The sequence below is a fragment of the Streptopelia decaocto genome, assembly GCF_964273445.1.
Source record: "Streptopelia decaocto genome assembly, chromosome: 15".
Taxonomy (NCBI): domain Eukaryota; kingdom Metazoa; phylum Chordata; class Aves; order Columbiformes; family Columbidae; genus Streptopelia; species Streptopelia decaocto.
This window is the reverse complement of record NC_138670.1, coordinates 5,787,253-5,808,301: the sequence shown is the minus strand read 5'-3', so window position 1 is coordinate 5,808,301 and position 21,049 is coordinate 5,787,253. Positions and strand designations below refer to the sequence as shown.

General features: G+C 42.8%; 1 protein-coding gene across 3 annotated transcripts; it reads left to right on the top strand.

The window, feature by feature from the left end:
• The first annotated feature begins 75 nt into the window (after positions 1–75).
• GIT2 (GIT ArfGAP 2) lies at positions 76–21,045 on the top strand. 3 transcript variants are annotated; one of them, XM_082066529.1, is made up of 20 exons: positions 76–235; positions 4,180–4,313; positions 4,809–4,921; positions 5,432–5,537; positions 5,893–5,979; positions 6,120–6,250; positions 6,483–6,577; positions 7,377–7,422; positions 8,347–8,395; positions 8,690–8,762; positions 9,098–9,195; positions 9,487–9,598; positions 10,037–10,179; positions 10,977–11,126; positions 11,565–11,813; positions 13,172–13,261; positions 15,940–16,022; positions 16,135–16,317; positions 17,820–17,883; positions 18,709–21,045. In XM_082066529.1, the coding sequence occupies exons 1-20, from the start codon at positions 184–186 to the stop codon at positions 18,919–18,921; spliced, it is 2,271 nt and encodes a 756-aa protein (XP_081922655.1). In that variant the 5' UTR covers positions 76–183; the 3' UTR covers positions 18,922–21,045. The 3 variants fall into 3 exon arrangements, with proteins under 3 accessions (XP_081922655.1, XP_081922654.1, XP_081922656.1); XM_082066528.1 differs by having other exon boundaries at positions 8,344–8,395; XM_082066530.1 differs by lacking the exon at positions 13,172–13,261 and having other exon boundaries at positions 8,344–8,395.
• Positions 21,046–21,049: the final 4 nt, after the last annotated feature.

Below are 21,049 nucleotides of genomic sequence, written 5' to 3'. Positions count from 1 at the left end.
GCTGAGAGCAGCCTCTTCCGCCAGTCTGTGGGGTCAGGCTTCCGAAAACTCGGAGCGCGCAGCTCCGTGAACAGCGCCACCAGCGGCGCTGCCGTGCGCCTGCGCGCTGCCGCCTGGGCCGGGCTGGCGGCGCGGGCCCGTTAGCGCGGCAGGAAGCGCCCGGTGCCGCCGCCGCCGCGCACCATGTCGAAGCGCCTGAGGAGCAGCGAGGTCTGCGCCGACTGCAGCGCCCAGGGTAGGCAGCGGCGGCGGCCGGGGACGCGGCGAGGGCACCGCGGCGGCCGGGCGAGCCCATCCCCCTCTTCCCAGCCCGGGCTTCCCCCGCTCCGGCGCTCGGGGGGCGCGGGCAGGTGGCGGCCGGGCGGGGGGAAACGCGGGGGCTCCGCCGGGCCGGGCACCCCTGGGCGGCAGGGGGCCCCGTCAGCGGCCCCGGCACCCAGCGCGGGAGGAGGCGGCGATCCCGGCGCTTTTCCGGGGGTGTCACCGCCTGGTAGCGGCCCCCGGCAGCGGGAAGCCGCGTTTGGACGCGTTCTCAGTGGTTTTGTCCGTATCGGCCCTTTGGTGGAGCAGCCGGTCTGCCCCGGGCCGCGCTGCCCTCCGCCCGCCCCGCAGGTCGCGGGGGTTTCGGCGCCCAGCAGCGGTGACCCCCGGGTCCCCCCGCCCGCCCGCCCGGCTCCCGCACAGGGTCTGTAGCTCGGCTTAGCGGGGGGAAAGCCTGGCTTAAATAAACCCTCCGGTCACTGAGCTCAAAGATGGGGAGCTGGAAATGTGTCGCTGAAAGGGACAGTGGCCGTTCCGGGGGGGTTGTGAGGATGAGAGCTCTGGAGGCGACACTTATTCGGAGGGTCGGGGGGAGAGAAATGCAGAGTTGCCGGGGGTGTGACCTGCCCCGTGTCCTGGGTGGGTGTGGGTGTCCCGGACTTGCAAAGAAAGTGCCTGATAGACTCATTGAAAACGTTCATTGAGCAACATACGTTCTGTGTTGACATGCACGTTATCTGCCTTACACTGCAGATCAGTTCGGGAGCTTATTGCAGCAAATCTTGGGTTTTGGAAAGTCAGTTGCATCTCCTCCTCTGCCCATCTGTAGCTTTGCTGTTCTTATATTTAAAACTGTCTGGTTTACTCTTTTTTTTTTTTTTTTTAGCAACTATGTCTATCTGTTGTCTTTCTTCCTCAGAGTTATATAGCTTTGTTGTTTGCGTTCTGTGCTGGTTCTTCCAATATAATTACTTCTGTGCATACTGAAATGCATTAAAATGCTGCAATGTCGATTACATTTGAATGGCCAGAAAATACAATGTGCGAGACTTTTGTGAATTGGGACTTCTGTTTGAAAAAAAAAAAATAAATCTGAAATTAACTCCCAGGGAGTTACATTTATCTTCATAGAATTTTGTTTTAAAATTAAATAGAGCTTGCATATTTGACGTAGACAGTTGGCCCTGTCTCATACTAAGCAGCATATCTATGCTTTTAAACATCAGTGGTGTTATGATGCTGAGATAAAGTTGTGTTATGGCATTTGTTAAGCTTGTCAGGACTACGCAGTGTATCAAAATCGCTATTAGGGTAATCTTGTAAACTGGCCCTTTGTGTTGTGATTTTAAAGCGTTGTCAGATATTTACTTGATCTTGGTGAAGGAATCTGCTGGCTTATCCATATGTATAAAGAAATCCCCTCTTTTCCTGAAACCAGTGAGAATTTGCCGGGGTGTCCATGGCTGTGTCAAACCTGGGGCCGCAGCCTTGTCACCCGCATCAGGTGCCAAATGCCCAACTGCTGTAATATTTAGTACTTTCCCCCTGAGCTTCGTTAACATGCTCCTTGTTTCTGCGGCAAAGCACGAATGGTTTTCTTGTGGATGAGGTGATGTTACGTGTGTTCTGGTACGCTTCCTATTCTGGGGCGGTTCACTCGGGGCTCGGGCCCGTCCTCGTCAAACGCTTCCTGTTCCTGAAAACAGACCTCGAGCTTCTCCCCTCTCGTATTTTGGTGTTGGCTTAAGGGTGTTTTGGTTGTGTCCATAATTGGATCTATTTTAAAAATGATTCAAGTAAATTCCAGCACAGACATCGAATTAAATTTAAACCTGAAATAGTAATTTTCCCATAACCTGACAGTTCTCTGTTCCTTCAGACTAACGCCCCGTTCCTTCTCTCTTTCCCATCCCCATCTGTTACTTGGGAGCAAATAAATGGTACTAAGCCAGGTATGAATTGACTTGAGAGGCTACAAATAAATGATTGTGCAGTTTCATTGAAAAAACCTGTTTCAGTTAAAGCAGTGTGACTCAGAAAACAGGTTGCAATGCCTGACTTCCTGCTGCTTTTTGATCGGTCCACACCGTCAAACCTGCCCTTTCCCATATCGTTCAGGCTCCTAATCTGGGCCTGAGCTGCAGTGTGTCCTCTGTCTGGCCTCTGCAAAAAGTGACCTATGGGCTGAACTTCTCAGTTCTCTTGCCAAATCTGTCTGTTGTCTTTTTTCTTGTATTTTTTTCTATCGCACCATCCACATTGCCAGTGGTACCAGTTTTGGACAGATTCTACATAAATGTGATTTAGGTAGAATGTACAAACCGAGATTACAAGCAAGCCCTCGGCTTTTTTCTCTCCAGAAGAATTTTAAAGCCCCATTTCTGCTATGAAATGACCAAATAAACAGCAGCTGACTTTATGATGGATAAAGGGCCTTTGTTTGGAGCCAGTCAAGTTCTGTATTGAGATGGGTGTAAAGGAAAAAGCGTAATGACTGTCAGTCAAAGCAATGAGGTTCACAAGCAGCTGCAACTAGGGATTGAAAAAAAGAAAGGTAATGGCTTTCAGTTGCGAGTTTGGGAATGTGTGTGACCAGGTTGTCTGTGATGAAAAGCAATGAAACTCATTAATCTGGAACGCTGCCTCCTGCCTTGGGTTGTTAGGTTGGTGCTAACACAGCTGATTTCGTTGTTATTTTTTTCCTTCTTAGAAGTGAAAGTTGCTAAAATAATGGAATGGTTTAATAAGGAGGTTGTGTGCTTGTTATTAATTTGTTTTTTAAAATTAGGTTAGGTGGTTTTAAAAAAAAAAAAACAAAACAAAACATGCTTTAATTTGGCTCTGGGCTGTGATAGTTATCAATAGATGCTCCCGTCCCTCACGGGCCGTGGTTCCAGCAGGTTTGCCTGCATCGCCTGCAGCACACACACAACATCAACTCTGCTTAGAAACCACAACTATGATCAGATCTCATGTTTCAGGGATTCAGTCAATTCACTGCATGGGTCAGCGAAGACTTTTCTATGATGCACGATTGCTTGGATGCATTGTGACAGGATGCAGAAGTTCTCTCATTGATACCAGCTTCTGCTGCACTCGCTTATTTGGCCTCAAACCCATCTTTGGGTTTGAAATTAAGAAGCAGAAGTGATCATGAATTCCTTTTTCTTTTTTCTTTTCCTGGGAAGTGCCAGACCTGAAGATCCATCTTGTTGCTCCGTTGCCTGTTACTGCAGGATTTTGGCACATAGAGTGCCTCACTTAATGTCATCTTTTTGCTTATATTCGGTTTCAGTTAGATGCAACTTCCTACTCGTTTTTATACTGCACGATGCTACATAATAGGTAGTGTATGTTATTTACTGCTTCACCTTCCATCAGTTGTCTTGGGTTTGCTTGAATTTGGATCTGTTTGGAGTTGAATTAGTTTGACAATGTTTTACTGAGCCTTTAGCTTGACACATATGTATCTTGCTTTTCTATTTTACTGTGGCACTACTCTTGAGTGTTTTTATTACTTAATGTGGAAATTAAAAACCATCATAATAATACAGAAGTGAAGGAAGAGCATGTAGGTACTATTGTTAGAAATATTTTTGTAGGACTTAACTAAATGACAAGTAAGCACTTGAGTAAGGCAATAAATTCAGTGTCATGTTGTGCTTACAAAGGAAAGTATTTCCATAGGCAGAACTGCAAAGAGTGGAGCTTTTCGCAGGTCCCCTCGCTGTCCTGGGCTCCCCAGGGCTGGTGTTTCCCCTACATCCCAGCACAACTCTGTTAATAAAATTCACAGGGTCATACGGTGGGTGAGCAGCAAAGCCAAGGTTAGAGAGCACAGCTCCTCATTGTAGATTCTGTGTTTTAAATACAAGGTCATGTTGCCTTTTGTGTTGTAATTAACGTGTTGTTTTTCAGACCCTTGCTGGGCCTCTATAAACAGGGGCATTCTGATCTGTGACGAGTGCTGTAGCGTTCATCGAAGTCTGGGGCGTCATATCTCTCAAGTGAGACATCTCAAGCATACACCATGGCCTCCAACACTGCTGCAGGTAAAGACTGTGTCTTCCTTCATTAAAACAAGAGAGATTAATTTTTTAAAACATTTTTAATGGAATTTAAATCACTAAGCTTTCTTTTTCTAAGTTGGTCTCCTCTTATTTCTCTTGTTTTGCTATGATGCACCAATAAAATTAGAATTGTCTATCCCTTTTTAATTTGAAACCTTTATTTTGGAAGGTCACCTTCAACTTTTCTTTGACTTGTGCAATGCATCTACTTCAACCTAAATTTTCAGTATAGATCAAGCTTTTGTTTTCAGTAGAGCTGCTGTTGGGAAGAGTAGAGATTTTTAAGGGGATTCTCATTACATTCCACATCATAACGTCCCAGGCGTGTCCCTGGTTCTGATATCCCGGTCAGTTATGGATGCTGGCACACAGAATATGAATCTCTGCCTTGCTGTCTGCTTGGAAACAATTACAGATATTAAATTAGTCAGTCTGTGCAGCACGCAGCAACATTGTGGTATGTGCCTTGGGTTTCAGATGGTTGAAACGCTGTATAATAATGGTGCGAACTCCATATGGGAACATTCGTTGCTGGACCCTGCCTCTGTTATGAGTGGAAGGCGCAAAGCTGGCCCGCAGGATAAAGTGCAGTAAGTGCAGAGTTACAGAATTTGTGGTTTTATGGAAGTGTGATTATTTTATTCAGCAGTGACAGGGGCAGCAAGATATCCATGGGAACCTGTTATTTTGTTGCTGGAAGAGAACAGGAGTTATTTGTTCAGTCTTTTTTTTTAATTGACAGAAGATTTGTCACTGAACATGGTGCTTCATTTTAAAATGTAAATAACTGCATGTAGTAACGTAGTTTAGTGTACAGATATTAAGCTGCCATAATTTTAAGTTCAATGTTGACTTCTAAGAAATATACACTATATCCTAGAGTCTGCAAATATTCTGATGTTTGTAACCAAAGTGTGCTCTGTATTGTTAGACAATCTGCACTGTTGGTTTTTCTTTGTGTCTAACTGCTGCTAGTAGCAACCAAAGATCTAATGCAACCTTCACTTGTCAATTTTCCTTTTTCTAGAGCATCTGTATTATTGCAAAAACACTAATACTTGTTTTCTTTCCCTTCTGCTGCTTGGGGTTTCTCTTCACAGTCCCAATAAAGCAGAATTCATTAGAGCTAAATATCAAATGTTAGCGTTTGTTCATCGCTTGCCGTGCCGTGAAGATGACAGCGTTACTGCCAAAGATCTCAGTAAGGTTAGTACGGTTCTGGCAGTCTGCAGAAACTGCAGCTTGTATGTAACAGAGCACTGAAATATGAATTAAATTAGTTGCTTTTGACTAGAGATAAAACTATTGCTGATCTTCAGCACTTATGTAAAGAAATACAGCTTGACTTCAACTGGAAGCTGCTTTTTTGGTAATATATATGGATGCTGGAGGTGTGCATGGTTGAGAGGCATTAATTTAGGTTAACTTGGAGAAAAATGTTTGCACAAATCAGCTGTAGCAAGAATTCTGGCATACCCGTTTCTAAAAGCACGGCTGAAAAATCAAATGCTGAATCACATTTATTGCTGCTGTATTAAGTACAATCCTGCTTCTTTTTCAGCAACTCCATTCCAGCGTAAGGACAGGGAATCTGGAGACGTGTTTGCGATTACTCTCCTTAGGAGCCCAAGCCAACTTCTTTCATCCTGTATGAACACTTTTTTCATTATTTCGATAGACCATCAGTTTGTACAGTTTGCAATATTTATACTGATTTCAGCAGATACACATTTCAGTCTTCTACTCAGACTTGTTGATTAAGTCAATGTTTTTCCTAATAACTTGTAGGAGAAAGGAAACACCCCGCTCCACGTTGCTGCTAAGGCAGGACAGACTTTACAAGCAGAATTATTAGCGGTTTACGGTGCTGATCCCGGCACACAAGATTCCAATGGAAAAACTCCAGTTGACTATGCAAGGTAGAACGCTTTTATCTATTAACTGATGTTCCTAAATATCCCTAAATCACATGATGAACCTGCTTAGATATGTTTGTCGTGAAAATAATTTGACTGTGCTGTGTTGATAGATTTGCATGTGCAGCATTGAACAGTGGCTTGTACTAAATCTGTTTATCTGACCATTTAAAAAACTTTTTGTATGTCTCAGAATGAATAACCAATGTAACTTTTGTGTGTGTGTGTAAACCAGACAAGGTGGGCACCATGAACTGGCAGATCGCCTGGTGGAGATTCAGTATGAACTCACGGACAGGTTGGCTTTCTACCTCTGTGGCAGGAAACCGGGTGAGTAGACAAAAAATTGCCCTCTGAGATCCATGTTAGTTATAGGACATAATTCTATATGGTATATAATCTTTGTGTCAGTGTTGCTGCACTTTTTATATGCATTTTGAGTATTCTAACATTATATAAATGGTACAGTAAGAACAAACGAAAGTGTAAGATGTAAGATAAGTAATAATGCATTTAAAATTCAAATAAACCTGCAGGGTTTAAGTATGCCTAAAGTAAAGTTCCAGTCTGTTCTTTAAACGGAATACCCCTGAAGTGTGGAGAAACCCACATATAAGATCAGCTGAGTACTGCGTAACTTCAAGGAGTGAATTGCATGGAAAATACAGATTTTTTTGAACATCATTTAGTTGGCAGGAGATACCATATAAGCTCTAAGTAGCTTCTTCTCGCTGAAATGTGAGAATAGGGGATTATTCAGTTAAGTGGGCACCTTTTGGACACAAGCACACTTGAAGAATTTTTAGCCATTAGATGCCATAAAGGCACCTACGTTAGAACTTTATTTTAAATGGAGTTTTAAGACAGTTGGTAAGCCTTAATTGGAATCTTTGATAACACCAGGAAATGGTGGTAGGAACCTTCTGTTAAGACTTGCTAGCTTCCTTTAGTTGGAAATGGAATAATTACATGCAAGATAAATTATTCTGTGTTTGCCTGTTGCATATATTCTTGGGTTCCTCATTACTGTGTCTTTTAGTAAAACTGAATAGCAGCTGTATGTCCTGACAGCGTTGAGAACTGTAGGCCAGTAACAACCTATTAAAGTGCAATTTGTTTTCAACTCTAGAGCACAAAAATGGGCAGCACTTTGTTATACCTCAGATGGCAGACAGGTGAGTTGCTGATTCTACGGCGTGTCCAAAAACATCAAAATAGAAAACCTAATAATTAAGTTTCCTTTCCTTTCTGAAACAACTTTAAGTTTGTTGTCATTCTAAGTTTTTAATGTGTGGCTTGGAAGTTTTTCTAGAAATATTGTTGTTTAAATAAAATCAGATAATCATAGGATTTTACTGTATTTATTAAAATGCAGGAGGAAGGTGAGAATTATATGAAGGGAACACACATGGGGATTCCTGGGAAACAGGTTTTGTAAATAAAGTAAGGACTAATTGAGTTAGTTTCCTGACACAGCATTTTGAAACTAATGCTTGCAAGAAAACTGCATTTTTCTCTGAAAATATTTTTGTTTTTTGACCATCTGAGTGCTTTTAACTTTCGGTTATGATCATTGAAATCATACTTGTATAAAATACATCAAGTATTAATCATAAGTCCCTATTTTTCTTTTATTGCTATGCAATTGGAAATAAGACGGCTGTAAGTAGCTACTGTTGAACTTATTGCTTGCAAGTTTTCTATGAAAAACTGTAATAAAATGAACATTATAGAAACTATGTAGTAGTTGGTAAAATGATGCTATTGTTCAGATTGCTTACAGAAAGCGTTTTGTGGCGCTGCAGCTCGACTGCTGCTTGAGCTCTGAAATGTGGGTATTCAGGTTCCAAAGTATTCGGGGGATTCTTTTCCTTTAAATTTAATATGGTTGTTTAGAAGAGCTCGAGAGTATGCTAACAGGTGTATTGCCAATGTTAATAAGATCAGTGTGTTAAAAACTATATTAAAAATACTAAAAGATGAACAAGTTTCAAATAAAAGTGACATTTTAATCACTGAATTATCAGAACGTAGCATTTGTGTTTAAACAAGTTGTTAAACACTGTAGATGTAATGATCACTTTCTGTGTTCATAGCAGTCTAGATTTGTCAGAACTTGCAAAAGCAGCAAAGAAGAAGCTTCAGTCTGTAAGTAAAACTTCTTTGTCTAGAGGTGGCAAACTCTGCACTTCATCTTTCTCAGCTGCTATTAATTCCTGCATAAATAAAGTGTACAAGAGTATTTTTGTCTTTCTGCAATTGCACGGTCATACACGTCTCCTTCATGGATGATGTTCCAGTGCAGGCTGAGAAACAAGCAATTAAATAGGGTGAAAAGCAGCCAAGCGAGAGCAGAGTTGTGCTGTTATATTTTCTATTTTATAAGGATTCTTACTAGGTTTTGTTTCTTTTCAAGCTGTAATGATTCTCTTCTACCCTTAGCTAAGCAACCACTTATTTGAAGAACTTGCCATGGATGTGTATGATGAAGTTGACAGGAGGGAAACAGATGCAGGTGAATGAGGCTTTCTGGAATGTGTATAAAATACATCTAAATTGGTACATTACACACAACATGCTAGTGCAAGCATACGTTCTGTTTAAAGCACTTTTCTGTTCAGTTATTACTGATACTGGGAGTTTCTTTGTCTTGCATTGTCTCGAAGTGACGTTAATTGAAAAAAATCTTGTTTTTTACGAAGTAGAGAACCCTCTGGGGAAAAAAGCCTTCCTTTGAATTGATTGTGTTTGTGTTTGAAATTGCGGTCTTTTATTCTTTGACAAGAAACACTGTCAAATAGTACAGGAAGGTTATTCCCTCTTATTTTTGTCTTCCTCTTCCTGGGGCAGTTTGGCTTGCTACTCAGAATCACAGCACACTTGTGACAGAGACCACGGTGGTCCCTTTTCTTCCTGTAAATCCCGAATATTCCTCAACTAGGAATCAGGTATGCAGTCTTCTTAATAATGTAAAATAGTTTTTATTTAACAGGTGAGGTATTCTAAGTAATATTGCCTTATTTCATGACTGTACAAGAGTTGCATCTGCTTGTGAAGAGGTTAAAATAGTTCCAGATTTCCCCTGCCCTGGAGTGCACAGCTGGATAATTTAAATCACACTTATTGCAATAAATGTAATTGAAATTGCTTTAAGTGCTACAGTCTTAGTCTTACCTGGAAACTCTGCTGTTCACTTAATACATGATGTACTTTCTTTTCTGTGTTATTTTGTAATTTAGGGAAGACAGAAATTGGCTCGATTTAACGCCCACGAATTTGCTACGCTAGTTATAGATATTCTAAGTGATGCCAAACGAAGACAACAGGGGAATCCTCTCACTGGTTCGAAAGGTGAGTGCGATTTTGGTTGTCAGCTCTTCTACGCACGGTTCTTCAGCAGTTTAATCAATACCACAGCTGCATTCAGACGTACTAGATGAAGAAAGAGATTTAGATATTTTTTAAAATAAATTATAAGAACTACATCCTGTGCATAGCAGGCTATTGACACCATGATTCTCACTACTTACTTGTCTAAAACACTTAAAAAAATGAAAAGACAAAGCCATAAAACTTTGGTATTTTGGACAGTAATAATACATACCTATTATGTAGATCTATTTTCTTATTGAACTGGGCTAGTCAAATGATACTTTATTATGGCATGTCTTGTATGGTCTCTCTGAAGATATTTTCTATTTTATGTTTTTAACTTACTTTAAAGCATACACTTCTATTCCTTCTCTAAACTTACTGGCATGTTTTTAAATGGGGTATGTTGATCTACAGAAAATGTGGAACTGATACTCAAATCCATCAGCAATCAACATAGTAGTGAAAGTCAGGATAATGACCAGCCTGATTATGACAGCGTTGCTTCAGATGAAGATACAGATCTGGAAACAAATGCAGCTAAATCAAACAGACAGAAGGTAGGTTGGAAATATTTAGACACACCAAAATTTATCCATAAAGGTGATTTGCAGTGAATCTTTCCCCTTGTGAGGTGATTTAACATGCACAAATGATTAAGAAAATGAATACTGTAATTAATTTTCAAGTCCTTTTCAGAGTCATGCCTCAGTCTACAAACTTTAACAAAATTAAGAGTTGTGACTTAAGGAATTCTTATTGTAAATAAAATGTTCCTCTAGAAAAGTAATGTACGCCACTGTGCATGTCTGGAGTTAAGACAGAGATCTAATTGCACAGGTGAAATAACTGGATCTACCAAAACACTGTTAATTGGTGATTCCAAGGTATTTCACAAACATTTACTGCTCCTACTGAAGGAATATTTAGAGCAGACCAATAGTGACTGTTTTAAACCATTCCTGAAAATAGTGCAGCATGGTAAAAAAGGGGCAGTAAACCCAGCAGTTTACTGGTAACGTGCACACTGGATGTGTAGTAATCTGTGTTTTATGGCTTTCCAGTTCTTTATTGAATTAAAAAAAAATCCTGATGAAAGAGTAAAATCCTTAAGGGAAAATATTATGTCGCTGAAATGCTGAGACAAATGTTTTTGTGCACGGAGCAGCTAAGAGTTGATTGATATCGATTTTCTTTTATATTGGGCTAAAATTACTTTAGTAAGTGGATCTTATTAATTTCAACTTAACTTGAACCATGATTCCATTAAAGTACAGGAAAAGCTGTCAAAATCTCCTTGTCTTTTTTGGTAGTCTGTTTCTCAGTGGTACGAGTATTGTTCTCCTACTGTTCACAGAGCCTGGATTCGGACTTGTCCGATGGCCCAGTGACAGCCCAAGAATATATGCAGGTTAAAAATGCCTTGGTGGCTTCTGAGGTGAAGATTCAGCAGTTAATGAAAGTGAACATCAACTTGAGCGACGAGCTGAGGATCATGCAGAAAAAGGTAACAGGCACAACAGCGTCACCCCTTCATTTCTTCATGTATTTTAGGTTGACCAGAATAAAACTGCTGAAACAGAAGATGCGATAACCCAACATTAGGGTAGTGAGAAAACTGATTTTAAAATGGAGCTGCTTTGGAGTCAGATGAGACCATAAACATATCGGTGCAGCACATGCTCTGCATGTTGGTTTGGTGTTTTGTTTTGTTTTTTAATGATTATGATCTCTTTATGTCAGTTCACTTTGACCTAAATTTTCCAAGTCGCAACGCAGTTGTTGCAAGTCTTGTATGTTTTTGCTGTCTTGCTTCAAGATAAGCAGTTTTTAACAATGCAGAAGCGCTAGCACACATCTCACATGTGTGCACGTGTATCTATATAATGCACTTCCAACTTTTCCAGTGTATATGTTGTGGGATTTTTTCCATTTTTTCTTTCAGCTTCAAACACTGCAGAGTGAAAATTCCAGCCTCAGAAGACAGGCCACAACCAATATCTATCAGGTCCAAAGTGGTTCTGAGTACACAGACCCGACCAACAATTCTTCTTTAAAGCGGCGACCGTCTGCGCGGGGCAGCAGACCCATGTCCATGTACGAGACTGGCTCGGCTCAGAAACCCTACCTGCCCATGGCAGAGGTGACGTACCCCGAGGAAAGCATAACGAGACTGCAGCCTTTCCCTCCACACGTGAGTAAAGCCACTGATGCTTCTGCATTTCTTCCGATGTTCAGCTTTGCTGCCTCTTCCAACTACGCTCATTTTCCAGAGCTGCTCAGCTGTCTGCTTCAGAGTGAATTTGAACTGTAGCAGTTGTTCATGTTTGCTGTATTAACATGTCTGCAGGAGAAAAAAGCTGTAACAGTTCTGGAATATGTAAACCGGAGCTTTTGGCTTCTGCTCAGTTGTTTCTGTTAACCACATATACGCCAAATATCAAAATGTGTGGCTGTTTGAAAACAAGGCGGGGGGGTGGAAATAATATTCCAATATGGGTAGGTAAAGTTAATGGATTTCTTAAGATATAAAGGCATGTGCCAATTTGTGGAACTTCAGAACCACCTTTCAAAACTAAAATGAAATGGAAGCTAACTTTTTCACTAGGCCACCAATTTCTTATTCTGAGCTTGGAACTGGAGGCTGAAGATGATTTAGATCTGTTAAACAAATTCTTCCAGTTTAGGATTCTCCTGTATGATGTAGTAATAGTGGAATTCCATATCAGCCGCAAGGACTCGGCACTGACGTGTTCACACTTAAGATAAGTGACCCAACACACACTAGTGCTTATTAATTTTTTTGTTGCATCCTTTTAGATTGCCCTGTGGGCAGGAATATGCGATGGTATTTTTTAGGCACATATTTAACATCTGTGGACTTGTTTCTATGTTTCCCTTTTGGTAGCACTATCTTGTATTTCCTTCCAGATAAACAATTAAGCCCTTTAATACATATTTGGAAGATAATGGGTTTTCTTGCCTGGCATGAGGGGGTATGATTGTTCCATGCACATTCCAAAGACGACAGTTGAATGCACCAGGGAATCAGTGCACCCAGAAATTTGTTTGCTGGGTTTTTCCCCTGCTTAATTTAATAAGAACTTCAAAGTGTGAAATCTGGATCACTTTAAATTATATTGGCATGTTGATGTAAAGGCAGTTCTGGCAGCGAGAAATGTTAATTCTTTTGTATGTGGCAGTGTTTGCAAACATGACAGTGCTTTTGATAGGTCCTTTGGCTGTTTGCTTCGAAATGTGGATAGAAGTAGTGTTTCTGAAGCACCGTTATGTGGAGTTAGTTAATTTGGTATTATGTTGAATGTGTTTTATTCTCTGTGGAATTTAGCACCTCTGGAACATCAATATTAGAATTAACATGAAGTCAGTTGTATTTTGAAACAATTAAGTCTGCTCACACTTAGCCAAATTCTCCAAACCATTCTTGCTTTATGTCATCTCCATGGTTTTAAGAATGTTCCTTTATTTCGGTTAAGAATTTGTGTTTTGTTTTTTGGTTTTCCCGAGTGTTTCTCTCTTTCCCATTTTTAGATCGGGAGGAGTGCGTTTGTGACCTCCTCTTCATCTCTACCTTCCTTCCCCTCCACGCTTTCCTGGTCAAGGGATGAAAGCACACGAAGGGTTAAGTACCTTCCCACTCGGTATTTTACCTGCAGGAGGTGGCATCTCCCTCAGCCATCCTGCCTCTCTCTTCTCCCCTGTCACGCTGACGAGCCTTGGTGCTTGCATGGAGCAGGATTTCATCCCTTTCCGTTTCTTCTGCCACGTGCTGTGGGGACTCGCCTCTCTCTAACTTCACAACGCCTGAAACCTCGAGCATTTAACACCACGCACGGTTACTCCAGATCACTCGTTCAACTGCGTAGCGCGGGGAGCAGCCAGCAGACAAGTTGGTGGCTGTTTGAAAGTTATTTTGCAGGCGCTCACTGACACTTCATAAGCCGATACATAACTTTTCCCGCTGACTAAAATGCACTGCATGAGGCGTACGCAGCTTGCCGGGTCCTGGCTTCACAGCCTGCTCTCTTTGGGGCTGTCAGTTTGCACCAATCCACGCTGCTACTGATTGACCGTTTATCTTACAGATGTTCATTAGTTTGTTTGAAGCGAGTTCTTCAGGCATCCAAACTGTTATTCGTATTGCCCAGCCTGCTTTCTGCTCACCTTGATAGATGAAACAGCATGGGGATTCTTTTTAGCAAGACGCTGCTTTCAGGTCGAGATTAAAGACACCAAGAGTGTGTGTATAAAAGAAGCTTTTGTTGGTGTTCTGTCAGGACCTACAGAGTCTTGTTCTTAGGCTATTTGCTACAGTACTGACTCTAGGAGAAAAATTGCAGTGTTACCAAGAAACACTAAACGCGTTCTGGAAGCTCATGTTATTCCAAAGACCCTGTCTCTGCTGTGGTCTCATGTGAGCTATTGGATATTTGGGGAAGCATTGTCCAGCTTCTCAAAGGTGTTTTGTTTTTTCTTTTTTTAAAACACTGTTCTGTTTTTGTAGTGGGACATATAAATCTAGTCTTACTAAATTTACCACTTCCTTTGCTACAAGCGAGCACAAAATGCCACCTCGCAAAAGGACACGTTGAGGGAGGCAAACAGTTTGGGCTAGTCTGTGACAGCTTCTTTTTAGAATGTTTTATCTGGGATCTTTGAAGTAACTGCAAGTTACATATTTAAAAGAAGGAAAAAACACATTACATTTGCAGCCGTAGAGTAACATCCATTTCTGGCTGTGACTGTATTTAGTGGAGCCTGAGCAGGTACGGGTGCTCCAACGGATGCTGAAGGTGAACAACCCATCGCTTTTACACTGTGGTTTGACCAGCCCTGAGCTCCAGCTTACGCTGCTCACGGAAAGCGCCCTCCAGTATCAGAATGCACCGGTGGCATTTCGAGGTCTCACTCTGACTAAGCCTCTCTAACTTTGAACCAAGTATCAAGACAAGGTCCTTTGGGACCTTTGTTGTATCCCGTGTTCAAGGGATTATCCCGCCTGGTCAAATGCAAATCCAGGCTTGGCTGCAGCTGATACCAGTACTGTGTAGTACTAGAAACTTGCAGAGGTTTTGTTGTTTTTTGTTGTACACTAATTCTATACTATATTACTGGTTCCATAATATCCCATTCTTGTAATTCATTGTTGGCATTTGTATTTCTGACCATAGTGTAGAGCTTTGCCACTAATCCTACTGTTCTCTATGCATCTGGGAAAGGCGAAAGGCCAGACTCTACATATAATAATTTTATATCATCATAATATGTCACATTTACAATTGATCTTCACTAGCTATCCTGAGAGGTGAGCATTCAAAAAACGCTTGGTTTTTCCTTCTGTGTGGATTAACTTTAAAATGGACAGAAAGTGTTCATACCGCAGGTGCTTCAAGGTTAAGAATTGTTGGGTTTAACATTAGATGAGTGCTTAACAAACATACTGGATCTTAACTGATGAAAGCAAATTCCTAGTCACATTTTTGGTCTGTCATTGAGGAAGAAGTGTTTTCCTAAGTCTGTGGATCAGGGATGCAGACTGAAGGTGTCCCTTACAGTCTGACACTTGAGATTCCCTCATCTTCAGAGTTGCAGTGAAGCTCCAAGGCTGATTCTTCAGTGGAGATGGTGAAGGACCCTGTGATGTGACCATGGCAGGAGCTGCGGCGGAGGCTGCTCTGGATGTCGAGTGACACTGACGTGCTGCGTTGCCCTTTGGTCTTCTACTCACTGTTTGGCCTCCACTCTGCACTGGGCCTCCCAGCATCGTTTCAGTCTCCTGTCTTTATTTGGACTTTCCTGTTGCAACAGACCTCAGCCCTCGTTTTGGTGTCCCATTCTGTGGTGGGCTCCCCCTGCCCGGGTCTGTGGTCAGACCCCCATTCTTGATTTGGCCTTAGTTCTTGTTCCGGCCTCCCGAGCTTGGTCTGGTTTCCACCCCAGTCTCGGTGGCCTCCTGCTCTTGGGTTGGCCGCTTTCACCCCGTGGTCCTGCCCTCTGTACTTGGCCTCCATGGGTCTCCCCGTCCATTCCCTCATGGCGGTTTCAGCATCAGGAGAAGGTGGTCGTGCTGCAGCTGTCTGTCTGTCTGTCCCCACAGCCCTGCTGGGTGCCAGGGCAGAGCCCTCCCTTGGGGCTGGTGGGGCCCAGGTGACAGCAGGGCTGGTGGGGACATGGGGGTAGTGGCTGGTTCAGGGGCTGTTGTGCTAAAGAATGAGCTCACATCTGCAGGTCGTGGTGCTGGAGCATCTCGGGGCTCTTCTTTCCTGCACAGCACTGAAATAAATCTGTGTTTGTTGCAGACCTCGAAGCTGGAGAAGCAGAGCAGCGTGTCTGAGAGCGACTATGACAACCCCCCCACCCCGCTGGAGCTGGAGGAGACGGGGTAGGTGCGGTGACACAGCTGGAGGCACAGCTCCGCGCTGCCAGGGGACGGGCAGTTGTGACACCAGCCAGTTCTGTCCCACAGGACCGACCTCTGGTTTGCTCCTTTGCAGGTCAGGCAGGAAGGGCCGGCAGAGGAGCGTCATCTGGCAGGGCGAGGGATCCATCCCTGAAGACACCAACACAGCCCCCAGCTCCAGTTTGCCCAGTACGGAAGATGTGATTCGGAAAACTGAGCAGATCACTAAGAATATTCAGGAGCTGCTGCGAGCAGCACAGGAGAACAAGCATGACAGGTAAGGCGTGAGTGCCGGAAAAGCTCCAGAGTTTGTGATGAAATGAAAAAACTTATTTGGCTGTTTGCAAACAACCACACCCACGTTAATGCTGGAGATGCTGATTTCACACCTACAAAATGTGCAGGTCCCTGGTGTTTCCTGGTGCACTGGACTTAGTGCCACCGGCTGAGCAGGGACAAGTGACCAGCACAGGCGGTGGGAACACGGTCCCGTCCAAACAGCCAGCACAGCCCCTGCCACTGGGTTCTGCCAGCCTGTCCTCCCCCCATGAAGCCAGGACAGGGAGCAAAACGCTTGTGAAGTTCTGCTGCAAAATGAGTGTTGGTTTAGACAGAAATCAAACATGTCGCACAGAACTTGGCGTAAGATTCTCTTGGATCTTCAGACCTCCCTGTCCTTAGGAAAGGACGCCCTGCAGAATTGTGATAGTAACACCAAGTCTTGTTTTGGGGAAAAAAATGCAAAGGCAGGGAGAGTTTGGCTTTCCTACTGAAATATTAGTACAGATAATGTAGGAGCAAAAGCTATTTTGAACTATTTGGTTTAGACATGGGTAGCTGAGTAAGCAGGAGGCTGTTCCTCAGCACAGCGGGCACCACGCAGCTGCAGCTCCCGTGGGGAACTTCTAGCCCAACTGACACATGAATTTTCAGAATAGCCATGAGAGAGTAGGAGTGATTCTGCCCTTGAATGATCATCAGGTGGTGCTTCCGCCAGCTCTTAAGGAAGACTGTAAATAAATAAGAGTTATGTCTTCCCAGGTGTGAACGTGTTTTGGGTCTGGAACGGCTTTGGTCTCCAGAAAATCTGATGTTGCACACTGGCAGGTCTTTCACTGCCTCCTGTCCCAAGTTCTGTGCCCGCCCCTGCCTGTGAGAACGGCTGGCGATTCTGTGGAGCCCTCGCTTCCTGCCTGGCTTGGAGAAGAGCACAACAATGGGGCCACTTTTATTCTATGTGGGGTTTTTTTCCTTCTTGTCCTTTTCTATTTTTAGAAGGGACAGTGTGCCTTCAACAGAATTACTGAATATTTAGCCTGTAACTCACACAGTGAGAAAGCAGTCGGTGGTTTGGAGATGTACATGTCTATAAGCTGCTCTATGAGAATTGTGGTTTGTCTGTTCACTGTGTATAAATTGATCAGAGAAGAATCTGACAGCATTTGATATAACAGGTGCAAACAGTCATTCCTTCAAACAAACTTTCATCAAAGAGTAGCAAAAACTTAAGAAATAATTTTGTACTATTGGTTAAGCTTTTGCTTTTTCTGAAGTCACGTAGTTACATACGAAGCTGTGCTGGGGAATGCTGAGGAGACACGAGGAATCACCAGATCGTGTGTTGCACTCCCTGCTTCAATGGCCTTCCGTGTAGCATACAAAGAGAGTTTTAGAATATATACGTGTTTTTTTGTTACTCAGTTGTTTTTAGAATAATAGCCACTGATGAGTGAAATTGAAGAGTCTTTCCTAATGAATAATCATCGTGTCTTTTTGCAGCTATATACCATGCTCCGAGAGGATCCACGTGGCAGTGACGGAGATGGCAGCCTTGTTCCCAAAAGTAAGTACCTTCCAGCATTAATGTTTTTGGCCTCATTCCTCTTTAAATTTCCCTTCAGTAAATGAAAACGAAGAGCAGAAGGTAGGGAGAAATGTTGAGGTGTGTTTGTCACATCTTGCATCTCTCTATTTATTAGCACATCGATTGGGAAAGGCTAATGTAAGTCCAGGCCTTTAATTTTACTCTGGAACTTAAAAACTCTAAGAATAGCACGCAGTTCCTCCAAAACTGGAGGCTGCTTGCATCTAACTTAAGGATTGTGGCTGTGTGGGGATTTTGCTCCATTCGTCTCTCCCGAGGCTCCAGTTGAATGATGTTGCCTGGATTTCTTGCTTGCGGTTATGTTTAGATCTGTGAACCATGCACCAAAGCGATCTGTTTCTTCACAGCACATTCAGGGAGTGAAATCTCTTTCTGTTAAACTGCAAGGAAAATCTAATGCTGTTGTGCCTACCTGAACAAATTGTGTAGTACACGCTGTAACCTGATGTCAGCCAGGACATGGGCTGGGCAGCACTAAATGGGCACTAGGAAATTTGTATGATTGATTTCCTAAAGGAGAGTGTGAAGCACTATTTCCCTGTGTCCTGCTTGGCAGCAGCTTGAAATATCCTTGAGATGAGAGAGGAGAGATTCTGGGAACTTGTTTCACCCGCCCCTGCCCCATGTCTCCTGCAGCACAGAGAAGTTTGTGCAGCAAGCAGGGCCCTAGCAGCAGAAATGTCATGCTAAAGAACACTTGTGAACAACTGCCAGCTAGTTAAAAGCGACTCTAAAACAGTTTTGTTGTTCTGTCAAGTTCCACTTTCTCCTTTCCTTTCCCAGAAACCCAAATCGGAGCTGGTAAGGACTTCTTTGCGTCTGCTGACATCTAGTGCCTACAGACTCCAATCCGAGTGCACAAAAACCCTTCCCGTGGAGACGTGCCCCACAACAGACATCCAGCTGGTGACGCAGCAGGTGATCCAGTGCGCCTACGACATCGCCAAGGCTGCCAAGCAGCTGGTCACCATCACCACCAAAGAGAACAACAACTGAGTCACGCTTGGCTGCTTAATATTTTTTTTAAAGGTTGAATTTCAAACAGAGGTGTGGAACTATTCAAATTTTTATGAGAAAAAACTAAAGGGGCAAGAAACTTTTTTTAAAAAAACCTCAGTATTACTTTTGCATGTTTTCTAACGATTTTATGATTAATTTAACCCACTGCCTTATCTCGTGCCTGTGTTGCCAGTTTAGTTACAGATAATAGCATGTTGCGAGTAGCTGTTGAGCCATCGTTATCACCTACCAGCGCTGTACCAAGCTCTCTAGATGTTTCCTTGGGGCCACGTTCTGCTTTCTGATGTTTCTTGCAAAACTCCCACTGAAACCAGCCGCACGTGTGGGAGGATGGGATCTCAGCTCTGTCCGGCCTGGAGCCTCGTGCCGTGAAACCTGCAGTGAAATGGGCTCCGAAGGCTCCGGGACAGAACTGCCGCCCAGCAGGAAAAAGGTTGTAGTCCCGCTAATGGAGTGCAAACCAAATATTATCTGTTCCCATATCAACCGTTGTGCAATAATAATGTTTTTTAGTCTGCTAAAACAATAGTAGTTGTGGGCATCCGAGCTTATTACATGTAACTATACAAGGTCTTTGTCACTTTATGTTTTGGAAGGAATTTGAAACTTAATAGTTATTTCTTTTAGTTGTCACTATGCCATTAATATATGTTTGATGTTACTTTAGGGCATTAGTGGTTAAAATATTATCCTTTGTTTCTGATTTAGTAATTCATACTTAAGTTTCCTACAGAATTTTACTGTCATCTTCAAGGCACCATCTTGTTCGCAGCAGCATTGCTTAGTAACTCAAGATGCAATTTCAATAAAGATTTCTGTGATAATTAAAAAGGAAGACAGAAGAGTGCCAGTGCAAAAGCAGCTGTGCCTGCCATAGCGTATAACCTCTGTACCTCAACATATCCAAATGTGAAAGGATTTCTGATACCTAGTAAGTTTTCTGTAAGTCTTTCAAAATATCTTACAGGTGGAGTAACCCACAGTAGGCTGCCTCAGAGGGCGGCAGGTGCCAAGGATCTGTGTGTTTCAGGTTTTTTCAACCAAAGTTCAGTGGTTGGTTCCTTTTCAGATCATGCTGTTTGTATGTGGGTATGAACACTAAGTGCCAGGACAGTGCTGGATTGTTGTGTGGTGGAATTAGCTCTCTTTTTAAAGTAGTGCAAGTTTGAGGGCGTGAGTAGATGACAACCCAGTAAATCACTGTTTTTCATTGTGTTTTTTTTCATTTCCTTTTTGCACTTCTGAATTCCAGAACTGTCTCTAAACTCCCAGCAAGGCAGAGGCTGGGACCAGATCTGCAAAACGACATTTGTAAAACCTGTTTCCAAATTATGCTCCTTGCAATTTAAATACATTGGTATATTCTAGGAACTTTTCCTGAAATCAGCATCATTGAAAGGCAGTAGATGGTATTTTTCAGTCTGTGGGGACACCATCATGTGCTTTTCTTTACCATATCTTACCTGATTTCCAAAGGGTAACCAAGTGATGATCTAAGTTATCAGTTGTTTAAAGTTGCCTCTGTACCAAAACAAACGGATGCTGTGATAACTGCTGGTGCTTGTTCTGGCTACCCAAGCATTGGGTTTTAAATTAACCCTTTACTTTGTTGGAAGGCCTGGCTGTAAAAATGTGGCCAGCCTTTCACTGATTTCCTATTCTGTCACTTAAACAGCATTTCTGGTCGATGCCCCATCCCTGAACACATGTGTGTTCGAGGCTGGTTGTGGTCACACTGTGTCATCGCTCCAGAACGTTCTCAGTAAAACAGGAGAGGCCTGAGCTCTTCTCAGAAGCAGCAGAGTGGGTCAGAACCAGCGCTGGAACTGAGGAGGAGCGTGTAGGTGAGCCCTCGAGTCACACAGCACTGCAGGTCAGAACATTTGTAATACCTGAAACAACAATGGTGTTTTTTTCTTTTAGGGTAGATCTCCTCTTTTTCCCTGTAAACGAACTTGCCCTTTCTTTACAAAATGCTGCATAGGAAAGTAAACATTTTTTTTGCCTTTTTCCAAAACTTGTATTTATCAGTGTCAGTCTGTCTGTACAATATTTTGACTTTTTTTGTTTACTGTATTATTATAAAATGCTAAAACCCTCTCAG